The 26,235-nt window shown below is 41.6% G+C and overlaps 1 protein-coding gene across 1 annotated transcript in view; it reads right to left on the reverse strand.

The window, feature by feature from the left end:
* The window catches only part of LOC113135720 (rho GTPase-activating protein 23-like), a 92,812-nt gene extending 66,962 nt beyond the window's left edge, over positions 1 to 25,850 (reverse strand). The window contains 6 exon segments of the mRNA XM_026315947.1: positions 1,268 to 2,567; positions 17,269 to 17,323; positions 17,418 to 17,496; positions 25,203 to 25,298; positions 25,592 to 25,622; positions 25,712 to 25,850. Of these exon segments, the coding sequence (XP_026171732.1) occupies positions 1,268 to 2,567; positions 17,269 to 17,323; positions 17,418 to 17,496; positions 25,203 to 25,298; positions 25,592 to 25,622; positions 25,712 to 25,759 (1,609 nt within the window). The 5' untranslated portion in view covers positions 25,760 to 25,850.
* Positions 25,851 to 26,235: the final 385 nt, after the last annotated feature.

Consider the following 26,235-nt stretch of genomic DNA (forward strand, 5'->3'; position numbering starts at 1 on the left):
TTTTTCGGCGCGTTTGGATGATGGCGCGTCACGGACGTGAAGAAGCGCTTCTTGTATTCCACACAGAGACAAATATTGCTTGTCCTCAGAGTAAAAACACTGATTTTAACTCAAATGAGAATCGTTTGGCTCCTCATTGTGTTGTATTGTCCTGCACTAATCCGTCCCATCTACATGGACTGAAAGGCTCATTATGTGCGTCTTTGTCTGGTCGTTCAGTGTATCTTTTGTGTTCTCAGGTAAGTCACATGACTATTCATCCTCAGACACACCCTCTTGCATATGGCCTTTCTGGACAAAAAGTGTCTTAGAAAATTTAAATCAGTGTATTGTTTACTGTGAATGTGTGAACAAGATGACATTCACAGCACTCTGAAGTAAACACTTTAGCCTACAACATGCTGGTCTCCAAAGTCTTGTGAACCAATGTTCTGTTTGTGTTTTATGGTCTTATTTCAGTGAGTAAAAAATTGTAGTTTTTCACTAACCATGCATAACCACTTTTTTCTCAAAAACACAATCATGTATAAACTTGCTGCTCACATATTGTAGCCAATTTTGTGCTGATTACAGTGTTATTAGACTTTAGACATTAATATATTTAAAAAACACTGAAAAAAGCACAAATGTCAGGACATGTCAAAATTTGTCCAGGCCCCAAAAACCCCCTCAGACCCAGGAGGGTTAAATGCCACCAGATACCGCATATGCGACTTGTTTTGCCTACAGTATAGGCTGAGAGACTTCGGGCTTCCGGAGGGGCATATGCCTGTAAGAATGCAGGCCAAAATAACTTGAAACACTGAATAATCGTTTTTTTCTCGATTACATAGTTTTTGTGATTGTTGAGACCCGAAATCAAAATCAAAATTCAATTAATTGAACAGCCCTAAAAATAAGTGTAAAATATATGTTAATGTCTTGGAAACAAGTTCACTAAATAGGTGAAACTAAAGCAGTCAAAACAGACTGGGTAAATTTGACCCGAGAGGACAAAGGACTGCTTGTATGTAGTAAATTTGAAGACAATACGAGGGTTAAATATGAAATCAATAGGGCAGCATGGTGGCTTGGTGGTTAGCACTGTTGCCTCACAATAAGAAGGCAAACTCCACATAGAAAGGCGGGGGCATTTCTGTGTGGAGACAGACCAGAACATTCAGCACTCAACAGAATTTGAAACACTAAATTTGTGTCATTTCATCTCTCATTTCAACATTATAACAGGATTTTTTGAGTTAGTAGCTACAGAGGAAAGGTCACTAACCTTTGAAGGGAATAGAGGACAGAGAGTCAAATGCATGCTTTGCCAGAATATCATTGGCCCTGTGGCTGGGGCCAGGCTCCACAGAGGAAATAGATGCAGGTGCCAAACCAGGGGGCTCAGGTGAGTCCATAGGTGTGATGGAGTGGGGCTGGTGAAGAGCCTGATCAAGGATCAGGCAATCTAAAGGAGGCTTCAGTCTAGGGAACACCTCTTGATGCAGGGAGCCTATATCCTTGTCCTCACCCACTTGGGCTGATGCAGACAGGGTGGAGGTGGACTGGGGTTTATGCAGTATCCCTGTCTCACTAATAGAGTGGACCTGTTTGATGAGGTTACCATCTTTACAGGAGAAAGGCAAACTATAGCTTTTGTAGTCCACCAGCTCTTCTTTTACTCGCCTTATTTGTTGTTCAGCTATCTGTTGCCCTGACTGCTTGTCACTGGGAGGCACTGTGGAAAAAGTTGTGATGGGTGATGTCACTCTTTTGTGCTGATGCTCTCCTGAGGCTGTTTTCTTGCTGAATTTTGTCATTTGGGGGCTCTGGGATGTGTGCTTGTAGTGTGGTGAGACCAGTGCAGAGGCTTGTGCCAGTATTTCAACAGAACGCCCATAGTTGTGCTCATACTCCACATAGGCTGCTAGCAAGCTCTCTGAGAATGTCTTGTTTCCTGGTCCTGACACTCCACCAAAGCCCCCTAGGCAATAGGGGTCATTGGAAGCAGAAGCTGCCTGGTGGTGGTATATAAATGTTTCTGTTCTCTGCTGTTCTGCAGAGGTGGCTGAGGGAGATGGTTTGCATCCAGCTGACATCCCCAGCTTCAGCCCTGCTAAATGATCATGTAAAATACTGTGGTCATTGGGGGACATGTGCTCTGAAGCTTGAGTCTGGCTAAAGTACCAGTGCGACAGAGCCTGTTGGCAGTGGGCCCCAGCATGGATGCGGGCAGATGCTGGTAGGCTGCTCTTCCTTGGCGGAGGCAAAGTTGCAGAGGCTATGGCAGAATTATGGTTAGCAAAGTGAAAGTCCAGAGCACTAATGGCTGAAGAGGAGTGGTCTCTGTGCCACTGTGATGATGCAACATGGCCAATGGAATCCTCAGAACACATGGGCCAGCTTGAGGTGGGGTTAGAAGCAGGATGGAGGCAGTTGTCTAGACAACTGTGGAGGTTGTGGCTTGGCTCAGGGGCTATGGAAATGGGCATGGTTGAGGTGTAACAGAGAGGTGGAAGCTCAGGGAAATCCTGCCCCTCATCTGTATATGGCTCACTGCCTTTCAGGTAGGCATCCTGGGAATACACCTAAGGGAAGAGAGGTTAGGGTTAGTGTAAACAGGGTGTCCGCGGATCCTTAAAAAGTCTTAAATTCCATATTATAAAACTAAGGCCTTAATTAGCATTAAAATGTCTTAAATTCGTGTTTCAAAGGTCTTAAAATGAAATCTGACCCCGTAAAGAAGATTTTATTTTCATCTTGAAATCAATTTGAAAGCCTTTCGCGTATTTGTTACGCAGAACGAAATAGGCGGAACCAACTAAAATACGCGTTTGAGGGGAGTTTATTTAACACATGCTTTCCGTCAGCTGCGTGAACTGCGGGGAAGTTTCAGCATTAGTCTTTTGCCATGGGTAAATGTAAATTTAATGACAATTGGTTACAAAACCGTAATTTTGCGCCGTGGTTAAGTCCAGTTAGTGGCAACGTGTTTGAGGTCCGGTGCAGGCTATGCAAAAAAAATGTAAAACTTGGAACAATGGGTATGAAAGCTTTGGAGATCCACATGCGGTGTGAATAAGACAAAGCGGCTGCGGAAACCGGTCGGAAAACACCTGGCATTTTATTTTTGTTTTACTCAATAAATCAAACGTGTGTAAACAGTTTATATCAATAAATAGTGTGTTATGGCAATTGGTTGTATTGTGGGATGTTTTATTTTATTTCTACAAAATTGGTCTTAAATTTCATTCAGCGTGGTATTAAAAAGGTCTTAAAAAGTCTTAAATCTAACTCTTAGAAACCTGCAGATACCCTGACTAAAATATGACAATGAGGGTGAAATGAATGAAAGGAACAGCTAGAGACTAGAGTAAGGCAGGTGCAGTGTGTACTATGCAGTATTTAGTTTTATTTTATTTGTTTTTATTTGTTTTACTTTGTTCCGCTTTAATCAAATCATTTATTTACCTTATATAAAGTAATACATTTAGAATTGCTTAAATGTGTTGCCATTAAAAATGCTGCAACATTGGACATCAGTCACATCTTAAGCAATAATAAACAATATGATTCTACAGGTTTGTCACTGTCAACAAATTCTCTTTGAAAGACCAAAACAAAAAAGTGCTTTTCCATCGCTCAATACTTTCCTACCAGCTACAAGCTTGTACCAGCTACCCATTTCAAGAGATAAGCTTCATAAACACCTCAAATATATAATTTCATTTTTTTATAAAGGCTCAGTAATTTAACTGGTCACTGTAGTTTTTACCCAGTGTTACTCAAACAGAAGGACTAGCTGATCCACATTTAGTGCTCTGCTAAGTATTTGTAGCAAGAGGTCGGTGTACTTAAAAATAAACTATAGTGTGTATTCATGGTAATGAAGGAACAGTGCAACAAGGCATTCACTGATGTTTTTAATAATTTTTGGATGACAGTGGAGTGTTATGGAACAGAGGAAGGAAATATATCAGGTTTTAAAACATGCATACTTGTTAGCAGACGACATTCATTTTTGGTTTTATTACAACAAGGAAAATATATTTCCAACTTTATCTTTAAACCTGTGACACTTTTTCCTTGGTAAGCAAATTCATTCCTGTTGCAAGTGTGTTAGGGTTAGGGGGAGTTAGTAATATAAAGCTACACAGAACTGTGCACTCTGTATATCTCGTTTATGGATTAGCTACAGATTAGCTGTAGCTACAGATTAGCTGTAGTCTAACTCAGTCCTATTTATATAGGTCAGTAGGAGCCTACTACACTTATGGAAACAATGAGTGAATGCAATTAGCATTAGCAAAATCAGTTGCTAATGCGTTTTTTTTTTTCCATTTTATTGCCTAAACCTAACCAAGACATTTAATTTCGTAAACCTAACCAAAACGTTTAGCCAAGTAACTGTTGTGCTTAAACCTAAGGACATACCTTACGTAATGTATGTAATGTACATAATGACGACAACAAAGATCTGTAGGATAAAAACGACCTTCTGAACCTGACCAAGTGGGTCCCAGTAGGTTCAAAAGGGACCAAGTGGGTCCCAGTAGGTGTGTAGGGGCCTACTAGTGTAGATGAAAAGAAGATTTCTATTGCACAACAATACATGCATTCCCAATATATTTAAAATGTTATCATGTTATTTTTATGACACTTTAATTTCAAATGTTTGTTAAACAGCAGTAAAATAAATGAAATGTAGTTACATGTAGTAAATGTCACGTGTCGACATGCCTTATTTTATATGCACTGCAAGGTAACTGAGTTAATTTGAGTAAATTTTAAAAGGCTACTTTTTACTTTTACCTGAGTAGATTTTTACAATGATAATTTTACTTGTACTTAAGAAGAAGCCCACGGCTCAGCACCTGCCTGTTTACGTTTCTAACAGATTTTCCCTACTCAGCGACACACCCACTGAGAAACTGACTCTTAATATATAAAAAAACTCTCTGTGAAGCCAGAACTGCATACTATTCATCACTAATAAAGGAAAATAAGAACAATCCCAGGTTTCTTTTCAGCACTGTAGCCAGGCTGACAAAAAGTCGCAGCTCTGTTGAGCCCAGTGTTCCCTTAGCTCTCAGCAGTGATGAATTTATGAGTTTCTTTATAAATAAAATCACAACTATTAGAGATAAAATTCAGCAGATGCTTCCTATACCTGCAATAAATGAGTCTTCTATTACAGTAGCTCTTGAATCATCTGTAAGACCTCAGTTATGTTTAAGACTGCTTCTCTCCCATAGCTCTCTCTATATTCACTTCAGTAGGTGCTTTATCTAAATCATCATCGTGTCTCTTAGACCCCATCCCAACTAGACTGCTTAATGACACCCTGCCATTAATTAACTCATCTTTATTGGACTTGGTAAATGTATCTCTAGTATCAGGCTACGTACCACAGGCCTTTAAGACTGCAGTACTCAAACCCTTACTCAAAAAGCCCAGTTTTGATCCAGGAGTCTTGGCTAATTATAGACCAATATCCAACCTGCCATTTATTTCTAAAATCCTTGAAAAAGCTGTTGCTAAACAGCTATCAGACCACTTACACAGAAATGAACTATTTGGAGATTTTCAATCAGGATTTAGAGCACATCATAGTATAGAAACAGCACTGTCATAATTCACCAACGATCTTCTCTTAGCCTCAGATAATGGAGTAGTTTCTATACTTGTCCTCCTAGACCTTAGTGCTGCATTCGACACTATTGACCACAACATCTTATTACAGAGACTGGAGCATCTGACTGCTACCAGAGGAACAGCGTTAAAATGGTTCCAATCATATTTATCGGACAGATTCCAGTTTGTTCATGTCCATGATGAACCTTCCACACGCACAAAAGTTAGTTATGGATTTCCACAAGGCTCTGTGCTAGGACCAATTCTGTTCACCCTGTACATGCTTCCTTTAGGCTATGTCATTAGGAAGAACTCTATTACTATTGTTATCCTAATTAGTGTGATTGCTGCTTCAGCATTCACACTATTGTTATCCTGTGTCTTTATTATTCTGACTTCTTCCGTACGTTTTTTGTCCGCTATCTTCTTCCGCATACTTTCAGCTAGAAAGACCGTTCAGGTATCAAAACGTTCAGCTTTTTAAGGACATTTCTGCTTGTATTCAGATTTTTGATATTTCAAATTTCAAATTTTTTGGCCCATTGAAATGAATGGAGAGAATGTTCAAATCCTCTTCAACTTTGTCCTCTTTCAGCTTTAACTGTGTCAGCATACTTTCAGCTAGAAACACCATTCGACCTTTAAACGGGCCAGAAGGCATTAATCTATTAGTCTTGTATTCAGCTTTTTGATATCTGTTACGGGTTTTCTTTAATCGCAGTTTAAGTTTTATGTTTTTTATGAATTTTCTGAATTTTACATTGGTGTCTATGGGAGAGAGCTAGAGTGCGTCACGTAATCGCTAGAGCAGGAGAAGCTGTTAAGTTTATGGAAAATTTTTCTCTCTAACTCGCCGTCACGGCCACAATTTTGACTCTTCATACACCATTTTCTCCAAAGTAGCAGAGATTTTTGTCTTCTTTCAGGTAATACTGTTCTCATTTTGATAGGACCTACGGTTTTTCCACCAGGTGGCCAAACAGACAGAGAGTGACTGCTCAATCTCTCATTCACTCCCATTGTAAAACAGCTCTAGCGTTTTCGGGAAAAACACAAATGAAGGCTGTTTCTAACTCGCCACGAATCCTTCATTTTATCTTTGTGAATATCTTCACAAAAAGTGGACCAGTCTCTTCGTTGAAGCCTCCTTGGTTCTGTTAGTGAAAGAATTATTTCGATAGGTCTTATAGTTTTTCTGTAGTCCTCCATTTTGTGAGGTGAAGTTTTGTTAGCTTCTCCTTCACTCAGCGTGTGCTAACTGTTGCGTCACTCCCCCTCCCACTCTGGGTTTAGGTCACCATAGCAACAGCTCAACACAAAGCAATACCAGCATAGCAGCTGTCTGTGGTTGGTAATTAAGAATGACTGGCTGGCTAATGTCCACTGATGTTACACATTCTCAGTGTGGGCCATGTTAGACCTAAGCCCAGAATTTGCCTGTCACTTCCATTCGACTGCTGGCTGCTATGAGGTTGGTGAGACATGAAGTACCTGTGGACGTACATTACTTGGTAAGTATTCGTATTGTGTTTATTTGGAATACACATGGCTATGAAATTACGTACATTCCTTAATACTGACCAAAATGTGTGTAACAATCATGGTAACGTTAAGTGAGGAGCTTTGCTCAGTTTTCAGTTAAGTTATAGTTGACGACCTGCTAGCAAGGAACAGCCCTTCTTCTTGCTTCATTGGCAGCTCATTACAGGTGTGTGTGTGTGTGTGTGTGTTCACAGATACTTGACGTAGATAGAATGTCAGCAGAGACAAGTAACGCTAATCTGTTTAACATCTTTTGATTCGTGTTTGAGAGCATACATACCAAATTTTATTTTAGTTTTTGTGGCCGTAAAATTGTTGCGTCATAAATGGCTCTAATGTTAGCTTAACGTTAAGTAACTTAGCACTTCAACGTCAGTTGAGGTTAATTATGTCAGTAAGGGACAAGTGTAACGTTACAAGGAGCCCCTACTTTAATACTTGTAGGCCTAGATTGCACCGAAGTATATAGTAAATATCATGTACAACCTCACAAAATATATCTTAAAAAAAGAAAATAAAGGCCACAGTGAGTCGCCATTGCTTTTGACATCGCAAAGCATTCTGGGCAATGACGGTACGTGGTTGTACCGATCATAGTTCCATTACCGATCTGTCCCACTGTCCTGCAAAAATCATGTGTTCAGTTTGACTTAGAGCACAAAACTGGGGAGGACAACAAGACCGAAGACATCCAGAAGAAGAGGATTAGAGGGTTGAAGAGCTGGTGAAAATGGATGGTGTCTGCGGCTATTGCTTCTCGCCTGAGAGCGAGAGAGCTAGCGATTGCTGCAGGGGCAAATTTAGACTATATGCACCTTATTATTTTGGTTTGCGTGAAGATAACATACCAGAAGGGATTGGAATTATCATTTGTCATTAACAGATAAAAGAAAATTCAGTTTTATGTTTACATTAAAGATAGATTTTTTTTTTTCAGGTGAGAAAGTGAGGTCAAAATGACACTACCTGACTGTATTACCCATTACCATCCAGTATTCAATTAGAGCAATATAAATATGTATCGTTCAATTGATGCCTTTTATTAGATGATAGATTCTGTGATTGGATGTCAAGTTTGCCATTTGGTTGTGTGGGAATGCAGACACACTTTGTGTGGCTAGTATTGCAGCACAGTGTGTAAGGTGTAATCCTATATGTTTAGACACGTGACAGGGTCACCGCTCTTCACTATGTCTTTACTATGAGGGAAGGTAAAGGGAATAACTCCATATATGGTAATGGTCCGAATTCCTTTTGTGGAAAAGTACTGGTATGTAGGGCGATGGCCACCAGCTATATCTATCCTATAGTTTCCCCAATAGCTCAGATCTCTCCGTTTGCTACATGAGGGTTGATCTACAGAGCGTTCTGTATAGTTTTAATAAAACCTGTAATCAGCTGAACCACCCAGTCGCCTCTGTGTACTTCCTCATCAACGGACCTGGGTAAAACATGTGAGGATTCAACAATTTGGTGGCCCGTACGGGGATGAGGAAAATTGGACTGACTGCCTGAGCAACGCATTGACAATATACTCGGCGCCATAGAAAGGTGAGCAGGAACCTTTTCATGAATTCTGCATAATTGGCATATTCTGAAGTTATAATTGTCAATGTGTGAATTGGGATAGTTATAAATTTGGACGGTTTGGGGTGGTAGGTCATCATTTCGTGTTGGATCGTTTGACGAAAAAAAGAAATAAAACCGTGTAGGATCGGTGGACTTTAAGTTTTATTTCCCAGTCTTGGTGGACCCAACAATTCCCGACGGGGAATTGGTAGAACTGGGTTGCAAGACCCGGGGAACTTTGGAACTCCCGAAATAATACGTCATGTTGGATTGACGAATAATCGAAATAATACGTCATGTTGGATTGACGGATAAACAAAGGACACCGTGTTAGATAGGCTGTGTCGAATTTTAGGTTTTAAATATTGTGCATTTGTGTGGATGTCGAGGAAGTTTGAGTGAATCTATGTTAGTGTGAATCAAAGTGTGGGGGGTGAGGACAGTAAGTGTGTGTGTGTGGAATGCGCCAGAGATAGAGTGAGACAGGAAGTGTAGGGGCACAGGGTTTGTGAAGACTGAGAGAGAAAGGTGGAAGTGAGAGAAGGTAAGGTAAGTAAGGCTCCGCCTATTATTTGGTTCCCTCTACTGGAGGAAGAGGGAATTGTATTACAATTTATTTGGCTCCCTCTGCTGAAACAACTAGGGATTGCAATAACAACTATAGATAGAGCTCCCTCTGGTGAGGAGGGGATAAATACAGATATATAAAATAAAATTAAATAAATAAATAAAATAAGATAGAATAAAATAAATAAACAAATAATAATAACAATAATAATAAACAAATAAATAAAAATAAAATAAATATATAATACAAGAATAAATGATAATAAATAAATATAAGAAGAATAATAAATAATAATAATAGTAAGAATATATAAAATAAAGATAGACCACGCATTAATTTGGAAGGCAGACTCGAATACAACAATGGAAAGACACCTTGACCAACAGGTAAGTGATGAGGAATCGGGCCCGCTTGAAAAATGGGTGAAACTGGAAACTCAGGTGGCATCAACCCTGGCGGCAGGTCGGCTGAAGCAGGGGCAGAAGAATACAAAAGAAGAAATGGAAGAACAATATAGGAAGAAGTTATTCAGAGGTGCCTGACCAGTATAGATGCACGAGACCTTGAGAGGGCAGCAGGGACTTTGCGCCGGCAGGATGAGGAGCCGTTTGCGCAATGGGCTGGTGACCTGAGCAGGGTGATTAGAGAAAAATATCCATTACCCACTTCATCCGCCGTGCCCAAACTGGCATGGAACTCGAAAGAAAATCCAAGGACCTTCTTGGATCAGACTAAGGAACTGTGGGTGCGTCATACTGGGTGTCATCCTGGCAAACCAGGGCCCCAGAGGGAGTGGTATAGACAGGCAGTGTTGGAGGGAGTACCGGAGAAGGTAAAAACTGCTATGTGTGACAATCCTGATTTACAGGGGGCCGACTCTGTAGTGTGGGAGAGACATCTGGTGCACCATCTGACTCGGGTTCAGCAACAATTGCAAAAGGAAGACGAGCAGAATCAGGGCCTCCAAACTCAGCTTTTAAAAATACAGCTGTCAGAGGCCTGGCAAAGGGTTAATTCAGAAAAAGAGAAGGAGAAAAATGAGGAACCAAAGAAATTGATGTGACAATGGGGAATGGATGCTCCGGAATCCCCGGACCTGTTTCCCATACTGCCCTGGGAGCCAAATCGCGGTCTACCGGTGAATGGGGGGGGCTACAGGGGAGCTCCGAGGGGGGGAAATGGATGGAGAGGACGCGGGGGGCGTGGGGGCCCACCTCGAGGCACTTCAAATGTATGCTTCCTATGTGGGGACACAGAACATTGGGTAAAAGACTGTCCTCACTGAGGTTACTTCGCCCGAGGAAGAGCCCGGGGGACAGGGTGCCGGTTCCTATCGTGGACGAGGTGGCCGTCCATCCTATAACATGCCAGTGATGGATTGGGGATCTCCCACGACTTGGGATGATCCCTACCAACAATGATACACCCCATCGAGAGGCCCGGACAGCAGTAAAACTACGGCAGATCCACTGCTGCCCGTGATGGCATGAAGTTGTCGATTTTGGGGCAACATGCTCCACTTTGAACACCACCTCAGAATCTATGCTGTCAACGCAGACTACCACAGTTATGGGCTTCTCGGGGAAGAAACAGACTCTGCCGGTGACACTGCCACTAATCACACAAGTGGGCCACCAGTGCATCCGCCACACCTACATCTACTTTCCAGGCACTCCTGTCAACCTCCTGGGCAGGGATTTACTGATCAAACTGGGGGCTACTATTCTCTGCTCCCTTGAGGGACTGAGTGTGACTTTACCAGATGGCACATGCTTGCCTTGTACCCGGTATTCTACCGGGGAATGTGCGCAGTTCCTACTTAGACCCTCTGAGGAAGAGGGAGCAGATATTTACTGGGCTAAACTTGAACCACCAGACCAGGGAGGCATCTGGTCAGCATATCAAAGGTGGTGCCCCTGGATCTCGCTCCTTGACCCCTACGTCCCTCCCCCGGACCCTCTCCATGTCACCCTCTTCTATGACAGGCTCCAAACCGATTGGTACAGGGAAGAGTTCGATCAGGTCGTAGGAGATTCTTGGAGCATCGATACGGAAAATATTTATGTGGCACCAGAAGGTGTGGCGGCAGCGGTGAAGCTGCTCCCGGAACAACAACAGTGGTATCAAATGGAGGAGGACTCTGCACCCCATGTGTCTCTCGCACTACACCCGAGTCATGAGGCCAAAGAATTGGGAGGTATCGTTAAGAGGGCATTGACTCACTCAGACTGGAAGCCCACCTCAATACCGCAGGTCTCATACGCTCCCACTATACAGACTTTTTGCATCCAGCTTTCCGCTACAGACACGGCGATATTGGAGCATTGTGAGGTTTCTAGGTATCACGGGAGAGAAAAAACAGACCATCATTTGGCTGCCAGCATGCTTGCCACTCTGCCGGACTCACTCTGGGCGCACTCGCCCAGGTACCGGTAAATATCGCATGGCCCACAACTTGAGAGCAATAAATGATATTCTGCTCACGCCTATAGTGCCGGTGCCTAACCCCTACGTTGCTCTGGCTAATCTCGACCCAGCACAGAATTGGTTCACCTGTATTGACCTGGCCAATGCTTTTTTCTGTCTGCCATTGGCAGAGAGTTGTAGGGATATCTTTTCCTTCACGTACCAGGGAGCCCAGTTGCGGTATACCAGATTACCTCAGGGCTTTGCTCTTTAACCTGGCATATTTAATCAGGTACTGAAGCAGTCGCTCTCCACTTGTCAATTGCCGAACCAGACCACCCTTATTCAGTATGTAGACGATCTCTTGTTGGTGGCACCATCTGCAACTGCCTGTATACAGGCCACTAAGGCAGTCTTGATGAATCTGGCAGAGAGGGGTTTTAAGGTTAGTAAACAGAAACTCCAAACTTGCAGAAGACAAGTCTCCTTCCTGGGGCGTTTGATCTCCCAGAAGGGGGCAGGATTGTTCCCTGCCCACAGATCCACCATACTGCACCACCCCAAGCCCCTGCTGGTAAAGGACATGCTCTCCTGGCATCTTGTTCCAGAAAAAACGGGGAGAGAGGAGAATTCTGATGTATACCAGTGTAATGCTGGATACAATGGAGAAAAGACACCATGCCTGTATACAACACGTAGCAGCCGTGGCACAGATTATCCAAAAAAACACTCACATCATGTTGGGAGAGCCCAAATGTTGAAGAACCTAGAGCAATGGTGGCATCCATATCTCAAAAAAATGGCCAGAGAGTTGGTCAGGGAATGTGACATCTGTACTAAGTACAACACCAAACCCACAGTGAAACCAGAGATTGGTAGGTATCCACTTATCACCAGGCCTGGACGAGAGATTGTTATTGATTTCACAGACATGGGCACCACCGTTCAAGGTTACAGGTATGTACTGATGTGTGTGGATGCGTATTCAGGGTGGCCAGAAGCGTGGCCCGCCAAAAGGGAAGACAGTAAAATGGTTATCAAATGTTTGATAAATTATTACATCCCCAACCATGGTTTCCCAGAGAAAATTATGTCAGATAATGGGACGCATTTCAAGAATCAGGATTTGCAGAAGGTGGAGGCCATGATGGGGTTGAAACATGGGTTTGGAACGGTGTATCATCCACAGTCTCAAGAAAAGGTGGAAAGGATGAATCAAACTGTAAAAACTAAATTGGCAAAAATCTGTGCACAGACCAAATTGAACTGGGTTGATGCATTGCCATGCACTGGGTTTACCCCTTTCGAACCCCAAACAGGGAGACCCTTTCCAGGGCCCCACACCACTAGCCCAGTAACCATTGTAGAGAATGAGGGTCTGTCAGCCAAAGCAGACCCAAACTCCACCCGACGCCGACTGGGTGTTGCTGAAGGTGATTAAGAGGAAGTGATCACAGACACGGTGGACAGGACCATACCAGGTGACAGAAAGAACGTCACACGCAGTGAGGTTAAAGGGAAAAGAAGACACCTGGTACCACTGGTCGCAGTGTGCACCAGGAGAACCGCCATTCAGATCTTTGACCAAGGTCCAGGAGGACCTGCTACAACATACCTCTGTCTCGGCTGAGGCAGAGAAGGATCCTCCCCTCAGAAAGGGGCAGAATAATCCCCGGGGAGCGAGTCAGGTACTGAGGTAGTCCACCCTCAGTCCGAACAGAGAAAAAACCGTACGAATCGGGAGGGGGTGAGAAAGAGCGCCCCTCTCGGACAAGGGGCATGCCAAGCCTCCAGCCGACGAATCAGAGCGCAGAGGGAGGCAGGCTCAAGGGATTGTTAGTTGTGTTTTTGAGTGGTAGTTTTAGTTGTTGATTTATTTAGTTTATAGAGTATCAATTTATATTTTCTTAATGATTGAATAGAATACAACATTGAGAGATGTGATCTCCTAAAGGAGATCAAGAGAGGGATAGCAAAATTCCAATTTGTTTAGATGGGCTCTTAGGAGAGCCCAAAAGGGGGACTTGTGGAATGCAGACGCACCTATGGGGGCTTCATATAAGACTGGTTTTAGTTTGCTCAAGCGACCCCCATCCAGGACACATAGAAGACAGTGGGCAATAACAACTCCATATAAGGTAATGCCATAAATTCCTTTAGGTGGGGCGCTGCCCAACAGCTTAAACATTGTATAGTTTCCATCTATTGTTTAGATCTCTCTGCCTGCGTGTGTGAGTAGATCTCCGGAGACGTCTCTGTACTTTTACAATAAACCGGTGTGTCGATTCCTAACTTCCATTCCGTCCTCTTATATCTCTCCATTAATGAACCCGGGGAAAGTCATAAGGTAAGATTTTACCTTGGGGGGGGGGGCACAAATTGGGACACAAATTGCAGAAACTATACAGTGTTTCTGCAATTTCACTTTATTGCTGTTTCATTCTTTCATTCTTGCTTTAACTCATCATATTTAATTCCTTTAGTTATTCTATCCTTCACCAGCCTATCTTTTTTATATTAGTTTAACACTTCTTTCTTTAGCAATTTAAAGCCATTTCATTCCTACTTCATTATATCATTCTCTTTTCACCCTTTTCAACAATGTTGAATAGTTTTTAAGCTTGACAAGTTAAGCTTCCATCTCCAGTTTTACATTTCACCTTCTAGGATTCTTTAGGATTGCATGTCAGGCTTCAACTTATTCGGCAATGCATTTAAGCTAAACAAGTTAAGCTTCCATCTCCGGTTTTACATTTCAGCTTCCAGGATTCTTCAGCATTGCATTTCAGCCTTCAGCTTATTCAGTGTGAGGGGTCAAAAATAAAAGATTCAATTATTGTAATCACTGGTGTAAAGACCATATATGGGAAGTGAAATATTACTGAGCATATACTGGTGTAGAGACCATATATAGGAGGTGAAACATTATTGAGCATACGCTGATGTAAAGGCCATATATGGGAACGAGCTGAGCAGCAAGAGTTACAGTTGAGAAGGGCGTAATCAGACTATATAACCACTGTGTGTTTCCTTGTTTTCAGTTCTGTGGCTACATGCATTAGAAATAGTGTCACAGAACTCCAGATACAGTATATCTGATTGTATTTGCTCATGTAATCTGTTTTGCTGTGGAAACAATAAAAGTATAGAATCTTCAATAGGCTACTGACTGATCTCTTCAAATAAACCAACTCGGGGGGACACAGGTGAAGTTCATGTCCCAACAAATTGGGGGCTCTCCGGGATTTGAGGAGATCTGCGATTGGACATCAAAACACAGATCAGATGCACTCCACTGAAAATTCTGGCCGGCCATAGAAAGGTAAGCAGAAACCTGTTTCATCAAATTCTGCATATTGGCTGAAACATTAAATTAAGAATTTCAGTGGGTGAGTTGACCTGTTCCTAAATTATTGCATGAGCAAACAGTAGTAAATGTGCACATAAGTGATTATGGGAAAGGGTTAGAGTCCCTAAAGAAAAGGGTTAGAGTCCCTATAAAGAAAAGGGTTAGAGTCCCTAAAGAAAAGGGTTGAAGTCCCCACCGGATCGGTGTATCCAGTGAAAGGTAGAGGTTAGAGGCCTTATCAGGTTAGTCTACTGGTAGAAGTCCTTGGTTTGGCAACCCCCACAGTACTTGACGAAGGCTGTTTTAGCTGGGACGGCTGGATCCCGGGGAATTCAGGACCCCCGAAGTCCTTGCGTTTGGGCATTTATCCAAATTGAGTGAAGGTTTGAAAAGTGTTGTGAATTTTTTATGTTTTGTTTGTATGTCTGAAACCACAGAAGTGTCTTAAACACGAAAAGTCGCCCCTGTTGAGCTGTGGAAACCTGACGGTGTTAATAGGAAGATATTACATTTTTGTAAAGTATAAGGTACATTCAAAATAAGGTCCTGATTCTAATAAAAGGTCCCAAGAGTCTCCTGCAGGACTTTGTCCTTTCAAGATAAAAGCCCTAAAATAGCATTTTCTCAAAAGAAAAGCCCTGAAACAGCAACTCAATATTAAAACGGTCATTGCCTATTGGCATACAGCTTCATGCACCAAGTGAGGCCATTTTCAGTATCAGCCATGGTGTCTGCTACCAGGACATGGTGAGACTTTCACAATAAAAGTTTACAGTTATTTACAGGAAGACATGAGTCTTCTGCAGCAGGCTGCCTTTTAAAATAAAAGCTTTTTTATTTCATGGTTTCAAAATAGAAGCTAAGAAATGCTAATATTTGCTCTTTTCCAGCACATTTTTCCATGTGCATTTACATTTCAGCTTCCAGGATTCTTCAGCATTGCATTTCAGCCTTCAGCTTATTCAGCAATGTATTTCAGCCATTTTCAGCATTGTTGGGCAGCTTCATTCAGCTTTCAGCATTCACACGCATCTCCGGCAGGAAATGCAATTTTCTAGTTACCACTGCCATGCAGATGACACTCAGTTGTACCTATCTATTAAACCTGTTAACACAAACCAGTTAACCAGACTTCAAGCGTGTCTAACTGGATGACAGGCCTGGATGACCAGTAATTTTCTACTTTTAAATTCAGAGAAAACAGAAGTTATTGTATTTGGGCCTAAAAACCTCAGAAATAACTTTTCTAAAATTTTAGCTACTTTAGATGGCATAGCCCTGGCCTCCAGCACTACTGTGAAAAACCTTGGAGTTATTTTTGACCAGGACATGTCCTTTAACTCACACATAAAACAAATCTCAAGAATTGCATTCTTTCACCTGCGCAACATTGCCAACATTGGGAACATCCTGTCTCAAAATGATGCAGAAAAACTAGTCCATGCATTTGTTACCTCAAGGCTAGATTACTGTAACTCATTACTATCTGGATAGATCCTCTCTTGTGGAACCAGCCTGGGTTCAGGAGGCAGATACTCTCTGTACTTTTAAGGCTAGACTTAAAACCTTCCTTTTTGACAAAGCGTATAGTTAGGGCTGGCTTCAGGTAACCCTGAACCATCCCTTAGTTATGCTGCTATAGGCCTAAACTGCCCGAGAACCATCGGTTCACTGAGCTCCCCTACCCTAACCCTCCCCTCCTCCCCCCTCACATGTATATTCCACCACTGAATGTCACTAACTTTGTGCTCTCTCTCTCCCCTAGTTTGTGCTCTCTTCCTCTCTCTGTCTGTTCTCTCTCTCTCTGTACCTTCTGCAGGTGTCCATGGTCCTGGAGCTATATATTGCTAATGTGCAGTTACTGGCCCCACCAACCTGCAGTGTCTATTTGTTGTTTAGGTGCCTTGAGATGATTGTATTGTGATTTTGGCGCTATACAAATAAACTGAATTGAAATTTAGAAGATGGAAATCAAAGATGAACAGTTGCAAAAATACATAGTGTAGTAATAAAATATAAATATCCTTTTTTTGTGACTATTTAAATCCCACAGAAAATTCTCAACCAATATTTCCATATATTAATTTATGGCGTGCATATTCAAATTTTTGTGTTTAATATTATAGAACTCTGTCTTGGTTGTTATCTTTCCTAGGTGAAGAAGAAAAAAAATACATGTGTATATATATATATATATATATAAATTAATACTCACACTTACCAACTGCAACACATCTTCATCTTTTGGCATGATGGAAAGCTCTATAATGTTTTCACTATAAAAAAAATAAACATCTATTAACAAAATATGTTCATAGATAAATGTTAATCATGTTAGCCATACCACAGTATTTATTAATAGTCTCCCACCTGTTTTGGATGAGTGCAATCACTTGAGAGTAAGTTCTCCCCAGAATATTCTCCCCATTTACCTTCACCAGCCTGTCCCCTAGAGAACCCACACAAACACACACACACGCAGGCGCACACACACACACACACGTGAAATAAGACTGAAATATGTAAGGGTGTTGATTTGTGTTGAATAATGCTAATTCTGTATTTCAAATACCCCAAACCTACTTAAAACCGGTTAGCTACCCCACCCCTTTTTTTGAACAAAACATACCCAAATTAAACTAGCTGTTTTCTTTACATTTTAAGGGTTATATTGATGTCTTTGGTGTCGTTTAAAGGAAAAGCTTTCCAGTTTTTTATTTCACACTGTAAAATATGAAATATGACTCCTCTTGCCCTCGTAGCTGCGCCCACTGTGTGCCCAGCATTGTCAACGAAACTAACTGTAGCGGTGTGGGACATTTAAATCCCCCTTCCCCCTCGTTCGCAACACATTATGACACATGGTTGGCTAAAACATACGTCAGTCACCATTGACAAACAATGCAACTGGTTGATTCTACTTTCATTAAAAGTTGTCCTCTCCCCCTGGGTGGGATTTGCTCTCAGTGGTGATTCCCATTGGTTTTAGTACTTATTACCACCGGAAAAAGGTGGTTTGCCATCTCCAGGCCAGGGGAGAGATCCTGCCTCAAGTGGAGGAGTTTAAGTATCTCGGGGTCTTGTTCATGAGTGAGGGAAGGACGGAGCGTGAGATTGACAGACGGATCGGGGCATCGGCAACAGTAATGCGGTCGGTGTACCGGTCCATTGTGGTGAAGAAGGAGCTGAGCCGGAAGGCGAAGCTCTCGATTTACCGGTCAATCTACGTTCCTACTCTCACCTATGGTCATGAGCTCTGGCTCATGACCGAAAGAACAAGATCGCGGATACAAGGGGCTGAAATGAGCTTCCTCCGCAGGGTGGCTGGGCGCTCCCTTAGAGATAGGGTGAGGAGCTCGGTCACCCGGGAGGAGCTTGGAGTAGAGCCACTGCTCCTCAACATCGAGAGGAGTTAGTTGAGATGGCTCAGGCATCTGTTTCGGATGCCTCCTGGGCACCTTCCTGGGGAGGTGTTCCAGGCATGTCCCACCGGGAGGAGGCCCCGGGGAAGACCCAGGACACGCTGGAGGGACTATGTCTCCCGGCTGGCCTGGGAACGCCTCGGTGTCCCCCCGGAAGAGCTGGAGGAAGTGTCCAGGGAGAAGGAAGTCTGGGTATCCCTGATTCGGCTACTGCCCCCGCGACCCGGCCCCGGATAAGCGGTAGAAGATGGATGGATGGATGGACTTACTTATGCTTAAAACATAACGAACCATACCGTAAAACAAACCAGATTAAAACTTTTCATGAGGAGGATGATGGTTTTTATACATCTTTTGGACAAAAAACATGGATGCACTATGTTCCCTGGATTCTAATGAAAAAAATAATATGCAAAATGTGCTGTTTCAGTACATGTCTTTTTTGTACTGACAATCATCTAGTTCTGACACAAGTTCTCGATTATGTTCACGTTATGTTACAGAGATGAAGCTATTTTGCTAGTGTATGTGCCTAACTCTAAAGCCACACTCACAGCTCTTGTGTTCATTTTGACGGGTCAACATATAGTCACGAACGACTTGCTGTACAGTATACAGTCTACATCGTGCTGTGTGTCAATGTATCTATGTTTATTTTCTGTTTCACGTTACATCCTTTGGTTGTGTAGAATAAAAGTAATATAGAGACATTCATTATTACAAATAATCCAGTTATCACTTTACTTTTGACAAAGGTAGGATGTGTCATATTGGAATATTTTCACTCTTGTTAAACATTAAGAAACTGTTTTCACTGTGATAATTCAATCCTAAATTGCTTTATACCATTTGAATTGTGAGACTTTCTCCTTTCATTTGATATATAGTTTGTCGGACTTTATTCAAATTTGCCGATGATCTTTGTTAATAAATCTGGAAATACAATTTTGGTCCCACGGATGGGACCGGGGTAACTAATTTAAACATCAACATGCTTATTATGTGATGTTCTTTGACACAGACCTAGAATTTTATTTTATTATGTTTACTTCTTTATTTTTCTTAGTGTAGACCTTTTTTGATCATTAAATGCAGAGGGATGTAGGACAGGCACTATAATGTCTGTAGGTGGTGCTCATCTTACACTCACACGTATACCACCCTGCAAATGCACAGACCATAGTCCATAATAATGTGTAGGCCGTTCTTAGAAACTGAAAAAACCAAATAGTCAGGGTTTATTGTAAACCATGATTATTGCCTGTAGATCTTGTGCTACTTTAATATTTTGGAAATTTTCTCTTGATTTCGTGACAATCACCTCATGAATTGAAAAGGATTCCTAAAACATTCCTGTTCAACTAAACTGCAAATGCATATTTGTATGAACATTTTTGATTGTTTGAATATATTCTGATATAACGTACTTTGAATGATTTTCTGTCTTTTTCTCCAGAAAAAGTAACACTCTATACACAATCGGTAAGGTTTGGCAGAGGTGAACAACACTGCTGTCATACATACAGGCTAAACAGCAAAATCGCTAGTGTTAAATCAACATAAAATGTGCTTTTATGTGGACAGTGGAAACATATTAACATTTTTTGTGTTAGATTAATACTCAGAGTTTAAATCTAACTTGCTGTGTAGGGAATTAATTTTTGTGTCAGTAGACCCTGATGGCTGCAGGTTTTCATTTACATTTAAATGCAGCTGACAAAGGGTATTCACAAGTCATATCTCTCTGTTGAATTGTTTGTTTTGGGGAATTCACTGCGATTTACCGCAAATGAGTATTTAGTATTTAGTCAGTATTTGGATAGACTGACAGCTGTAGCTGCAGTGATAACTGGATTATTTGTAATAATGAATGTCTCTATATTACTTTTATTCTACACAACCAAAGGATGTAACGTGAAACAGAAAATAAACATAGATACATTGACACACAGCACGATGTAGACTGTATACTGTACAGCAAGTCGTTCGTGACTATATGTTGACCCGTCAAAATGAACACAAGAGCTGTGAGTGTGGCTTTAGAGTTAGGCACATACACTAGCAAAATAGCTTCATCTCTGTAACATAACGTGAACATAATCGAGAACTTGTGTCAGAACTAGATGGTGCAGGGTTAAAACCACTATATCTTGATGCAACAACACTGTCAGGGCACCACAAACATACAGTGATGAAAAAGTATGACACTATGAATCGCTACAACTATGTTTGCAAGGGAGGACCATTTAACATTGAAGGAGTACATTATTATTATTGGATTTGCCCAGTAAGTCCTACTTATAATACGCTTTGGTAGAGGTAATTTGACTGGACCCAAGGTTGCGAAAAATAGACTTTATTGGAAGATCAAACAAAAAGGAAACTAAGCTCAGGAAGGCTGGGACTGGAACAGAAGGCACAGAAACAGGAGAAACCAAACTTGAGAGTAGGACAAGGAACCAAGGCGGCTGGAGGCTGGTGGAGTGGAAACAAGAACATGGCTAGAGTCTGGGGGAATGTGGCACACTCACACAGAGAGAAGGCATTTACAAAAGGAACCAGGAGGGTGCCCAGAAGCTCAGAAGAGTGCGGCTACTTACACAGAACAGGTAGGTAACTCGCCACAGCAAACAGGAATGGAGACAGGAGAGAACAAATCTAGCAGACTTGTGTCTATACGTAAGGTGAGGTGTGATCCGGTACTGAACAAAGTAACATGGCTGGTATGTATACATACATGGGGAGCAATTAACACAGGTGACAGCTTTCAGGGTAATTAACAGATTCTCTGACTACAACTGGGAACACAGGAACAACTACAAAATAAAGAGTCGCAACGGAGTCATGATACAATTAAAAGTTCAGTGACAATATGTGACTGCAGAAAACGTCATTCGAAGCTTTTTCTCACTTTTCCTCTTTTCTAGCACCAGTTTGTAAAGAAAAAAACGTACAGAAACCTAAAATGCCTTCTTCAATATGTAGCTTCAATTGTATATATACTTAAACTGATATAGTGCAGAACCAACAAAACAATTGAATTGAATACCTTTACAACCAGTTCATTCAAACACAAACTGCCAGGCAAGATCATCTTCACTGCAGGGAAAACAGAGTAACTGGACTCATATCACATATATCACATAACATTTATAACATATCACTCAAGTAGGCTATACTATATTCAGGAAATTACTACTTTTCCTGTAGCATTGTAGCCAGTATAAGAACTTCTGCAATGTTAGCTCCCATATCTGATTCAAACACAGGATGAGTTTACAAGATGCTATCTCGCAGTTCTTTATCATGATGTAAGCTGTTAATGTTGTAGGTCTAAGTAGCATGGGAGGTCCAGCTGTCCGTCACACTCGGACTTACGCCATGCCTTACAGAGTAAATCAGAGTTCAGGATACATTAAGTGATGCAGATTTACATCACTGATCAAGTCAACATAAGAGGAATGAAATTTTACATAAAACATATGAAATTTCCAAACCAAAAATAACATAAACTGTATTGACATGCTAAAAAACATTAACAAAAAATTGAAAATACTATATATGTTGCTGCCAAGTTTTGCTTGCCTGCACTGTTTCTCTGTTTGGTGGGACTAGCATTTAGCATCACTAAGAGAAGAACATCCCTAAAGCCTTGATTTATTTACGACTTCATTCCCACTGTCAAGGCCTGTTGTCAAAAAAAGGCCTTTCAAGTTGTTACTTATTATCAACGCTCCTGGCCACCCCGCCAATCTTGGTGATTATGACTCCCACGTCAAGGTGGTGACCTTACCACTGAACAAATTGCTCATCCAGCAAATGGACCACGGATTCTTTGCTATTTTCAAGTGGTATTACCTCCGACAGACACTTTGGCAATTTGCTGATGCTATGATAGAGAAGCGAGGTGTTAGTTTTAGGGAGTTCTGGAAGAGCTACAACATTTATCAAACTATTCTGAAGATGCCGCTTGGGCCAAAGTTACGTTGACGGCGATAGATGGAATGTGGAAGAATCCAGAATTTGTGCATGACTTTAAGGGATTTGACAAGCCTGTGAAGGATCTCTCAAAGAACTTTGGTGGCCCTCAGTTTCAGACTTGTAAAAGGAGTTGAAGGAGATTTTAATGAATTCATTAAGATTGACAATCATCCATTAAGAAATCTTGTGGTGTTGTAGGAGCAATAATTTGCAGAAGAAGACATGCCTCAGCTGGAACCTTGGAAGTTTACTATGAAGAAGACTAAATATACAGTAGATTTAGTCGACTAAAATATATTGGGTTTAATTTAAGTGTAATTTAGTTAAACTATTGTAATATGCAAAATATTCTAAATTAAAATTAAATGAAAAACAAGTTTCATTAAATATTTGAAATATGGCCTTTCCATAAAAGACCAAAAATTAGATATGCATTGTTTATAACCTGCATATGACATTCTTCATTCTTTAAAGCAAAAGTGCAACTCCAAAATATTTAAGAGAAAAACTGTATTTAGTCGTAATGCCATTGCATCAAACATGAAACTGACCTATATATCTTCTTTGTTTTCTCCAGCTGTTTCTATTTCATTATAGTTTAAGTCAGACAGAAACCCAGTGTAGGCTATAATGATGTCGTGTACTTGCACATCCCGCGTCACTAGGTGGATCAGTTACTTTTCAAATGTGCGTGTGCGTCTAAGAAGATTAATTCTGATTGGATCTTTTGTAAAAACGTCCCTCACTCACATTTTCATCTAATTTTTATTAGTCAACGAAAATGTCAATATATTTTTATTTGGTTTTCGACGGCATGACATCGTCTCGTTTTCGTCAGTGAAAATGTGTCATTGACGAAAATAATAACGAAAATACTTCGTCAACGAAATTAACACTGGTTCCAACACAGTGGAGGGCTGCTGCCTCAATCCTACTCCCTACCAAATTGATCATGTTGTAGACAGTGCTGTAGTCTCACTGTGTGAAACTCTTGATACTGTGGCCCGTCTGACAAAGAAGTTAGAGTATCAGAGGAGATTAGCTCCATGGTACAGTTCATATATCTGTACCTTATAGCAGCATCACGAAGGCTGGAAAGGAAGTGGCGTTCCACAAATTTAGAAGAATTTTATCTAGCCTGGAAAAACAGTCTATTAACATATAAAAAAGCTCTCTGTAAAGCTAGAACTGCATACTATTCATCACTAATAGAGGAAAATAAGAATAATCACAGGTTTCTTTTCAGCACTGTAGCCAGGCTGACAAAAAGTCTCAGCTCTGTTGAGCCCAATGTTCCCTTAGCTCTCAGCAGTGATGACTTTGAGTTTCTTTACAAATAAAATCACAACTATTAGAGATAAAATTCATCAGATGCCTCCTATAGCTGCCATAAACAAATCTACTACTACAGTAGCTTTTGAATCATCTGTAAGACCTCAGTTATGTTTAGACTGCTTCTCTCCCATAGATCTTTCTGAATACACGTCTGTAGTTGCTTCATTTAAATCATCATGTCTGTTAGACCCCATCCAAGACTAGACTACTCAAAGACACCCTGTCATTAGTTGGCTCATCTTTATTAGACCTGGTCACTGTGAGAGAAATTTACACCTTAACAGACATCCCTCCGTGCCTTTCAGCTCGTCCTTCTGAAGATTACCCGGAGGCGGCCAACAGGAGCAGGTGCCCCCTCTACCATGCACCGAGGGAAGAATTAAAAAGTCTTTTGGACCTTTTTTCCTCCCTCCATGCTAGAGGTATGTAGGGACTTGCTATTCCCTTCTCTGAGGCAAGACGGCTGTCTTGCCGAGCTCCAGCCATTAGCACCCGAACTCCTGACCAGAGTGCCTGAACCCACGGTGAGAATGCCAGTGCCTAAACCCACGGCAAGAGTGCCAGAGCCCAAACCCACGGCGAGAATGCCAGTGCCTAAACCCACGGCAAGAGTGCCAGAGCCCGAACCCACGGCGAGAAAGCCAGAGTCGAAGACGCCCACACCGAGGTCCGGCCAGTCCCAGTCCCTCAGCGTTGAGGCGAAGGCGCTCACACCGGCATCCAGTCGCCGGTTCCAGAGCCAGAGTCCAGCGCTGCTGTTTCTCTTTCGCCTGAGAGGCCTCGGACCCACGCCTGCATGAAAGGCCGTCCACCTGAACAGCCTCGGACCTATGCCTGCCTAAGAGGCCATCCTCCTGAACGGCTCCAGACTATGTTCACCCAAGGAGTCGACCTCGCCATCAACCCAGGACTCTTCATCTTGCTGTTTGGACTATTTTTGTGGCCGTCTGGAATCCGGCCTTAGGGGGGAGGAGTCCTGTTACGATGTGGTTGTTTCTGTGTCCAGTCCAACTTTTATTTCCTTTTATTTTGAAGTACTACTGTGCAAGGTGGATGTGTCAACTGAAAATTTTATTTGAAAAATAAATATTTCAAATGTTAATATATGGGTACATCTGACATTACCAGAACGTGTACATGGCAAATCTAAGTAACCTCAGCCTCAGGAAAGTAGGTTACTTGCTGCTGCTGTATACAATTTATTGCTGTGAGCACTCAGTAGTAACTCAAGGTGACTCTGAGAGTGTATCAACAATTTGTTTAGTTTGTCTCTTCTCTCATTTGATTTAGGGCACCTGAACAGTGAACAGAGATGCTGTAAGTGTAATGATCCAAGATGTTATATCTACTTTCAACTTTGTACTTGGTGTGTCAGTCATGTTTCCTAATTTTGTTTGTGTGGGTGTGTGTTTTCTACCTGTACACAGTCCAGCTTGTTGGGCAGGGCCATTCTCTTTGACACACTTCACAAAGATGGTGTCCATTGGTTCCAAACAAGGCCTTTGACAACCTTCTTAAACACACACAGGGGCACATACAAATTCTAAATTCAGCAAATCCCTCCTGGACTGAAAATATCAGTAATATACACACAATGTAAACAAAATGTTGCTACATGCATTCTCAGCGTTATTAAAGACACTGAGAAAGACAAGTTATTAAAGTTATTAAAGACAATAGGTACAATCAATTCCCATTAGTTCCAGGGGCAGGTACATGAGGCATGATTCATTATATAAATGAGAGCATAAATGACTAAACAAAAAATGTGTAACTAATATAATTACAGAAGCATGGATCAGTCACCTTGTCTAAGTGCATTTCCATTCTCTTCATCCTGTGGGAGAAACACATAGCAGGTGTTAGGGAGAATATGACCACCCAGTCACACCACTCTGAATACAGATGTTACTATACAAGACCAACCTCTCTCCAGGCCAGAGAGACATTACTGTACTCTCTACAGTGTTGCATTAGCCATAAATGTGTGGAGCTGCAAAAGTGGGTGGTGACATATGATATAGTTAAACATCTATCTATCTATCTATCTATCTATCTATCTATCTATCTATCTATCTATCTATCACCTACCTGAAGTTTATCTTACTTATCTCAGCTCATCTTATCATCTTATCAAACAAGTGTATTTTTACTTCCACACCACTGATAGCCATGACTGGAGGCATTACATTTTCCCATTGTTGCACAAATGTCCACTTGGACTGAAGGATGAACTGTTTCGATTTTGGTCATCAGAGATCAAAGTTCAAGGTCTTTGTGACACAACACTAATATTGCAATTGTGCGAATGAACAGGTCACTCTGACTTAAATAAAACCAAAATCTTAAAGTCCTGTCCTGACCTGTCAAATAACCAAAAAAGGTTAAATACGCTTAGGGGTGCTCATCAATCTTTTCATCTGCATTAGGCTCAATCTCTTGAACCGGTG

Source organism: Mastacembelus armatus, chromosome 19 (assembly GCF_900324485.2).
Source record: "Mastacembelus armatus chromosome 19, fMasArm1.2, whole genome shotgun sequence".
In the NCBI taxonomy this organism is placed as follows: Eukaryota; Metazoa; Chordata; class Actinopteri; order Synbranchiformes; family Mastacembelidae; genus Mastacembelus; species Mastacembelus armatus.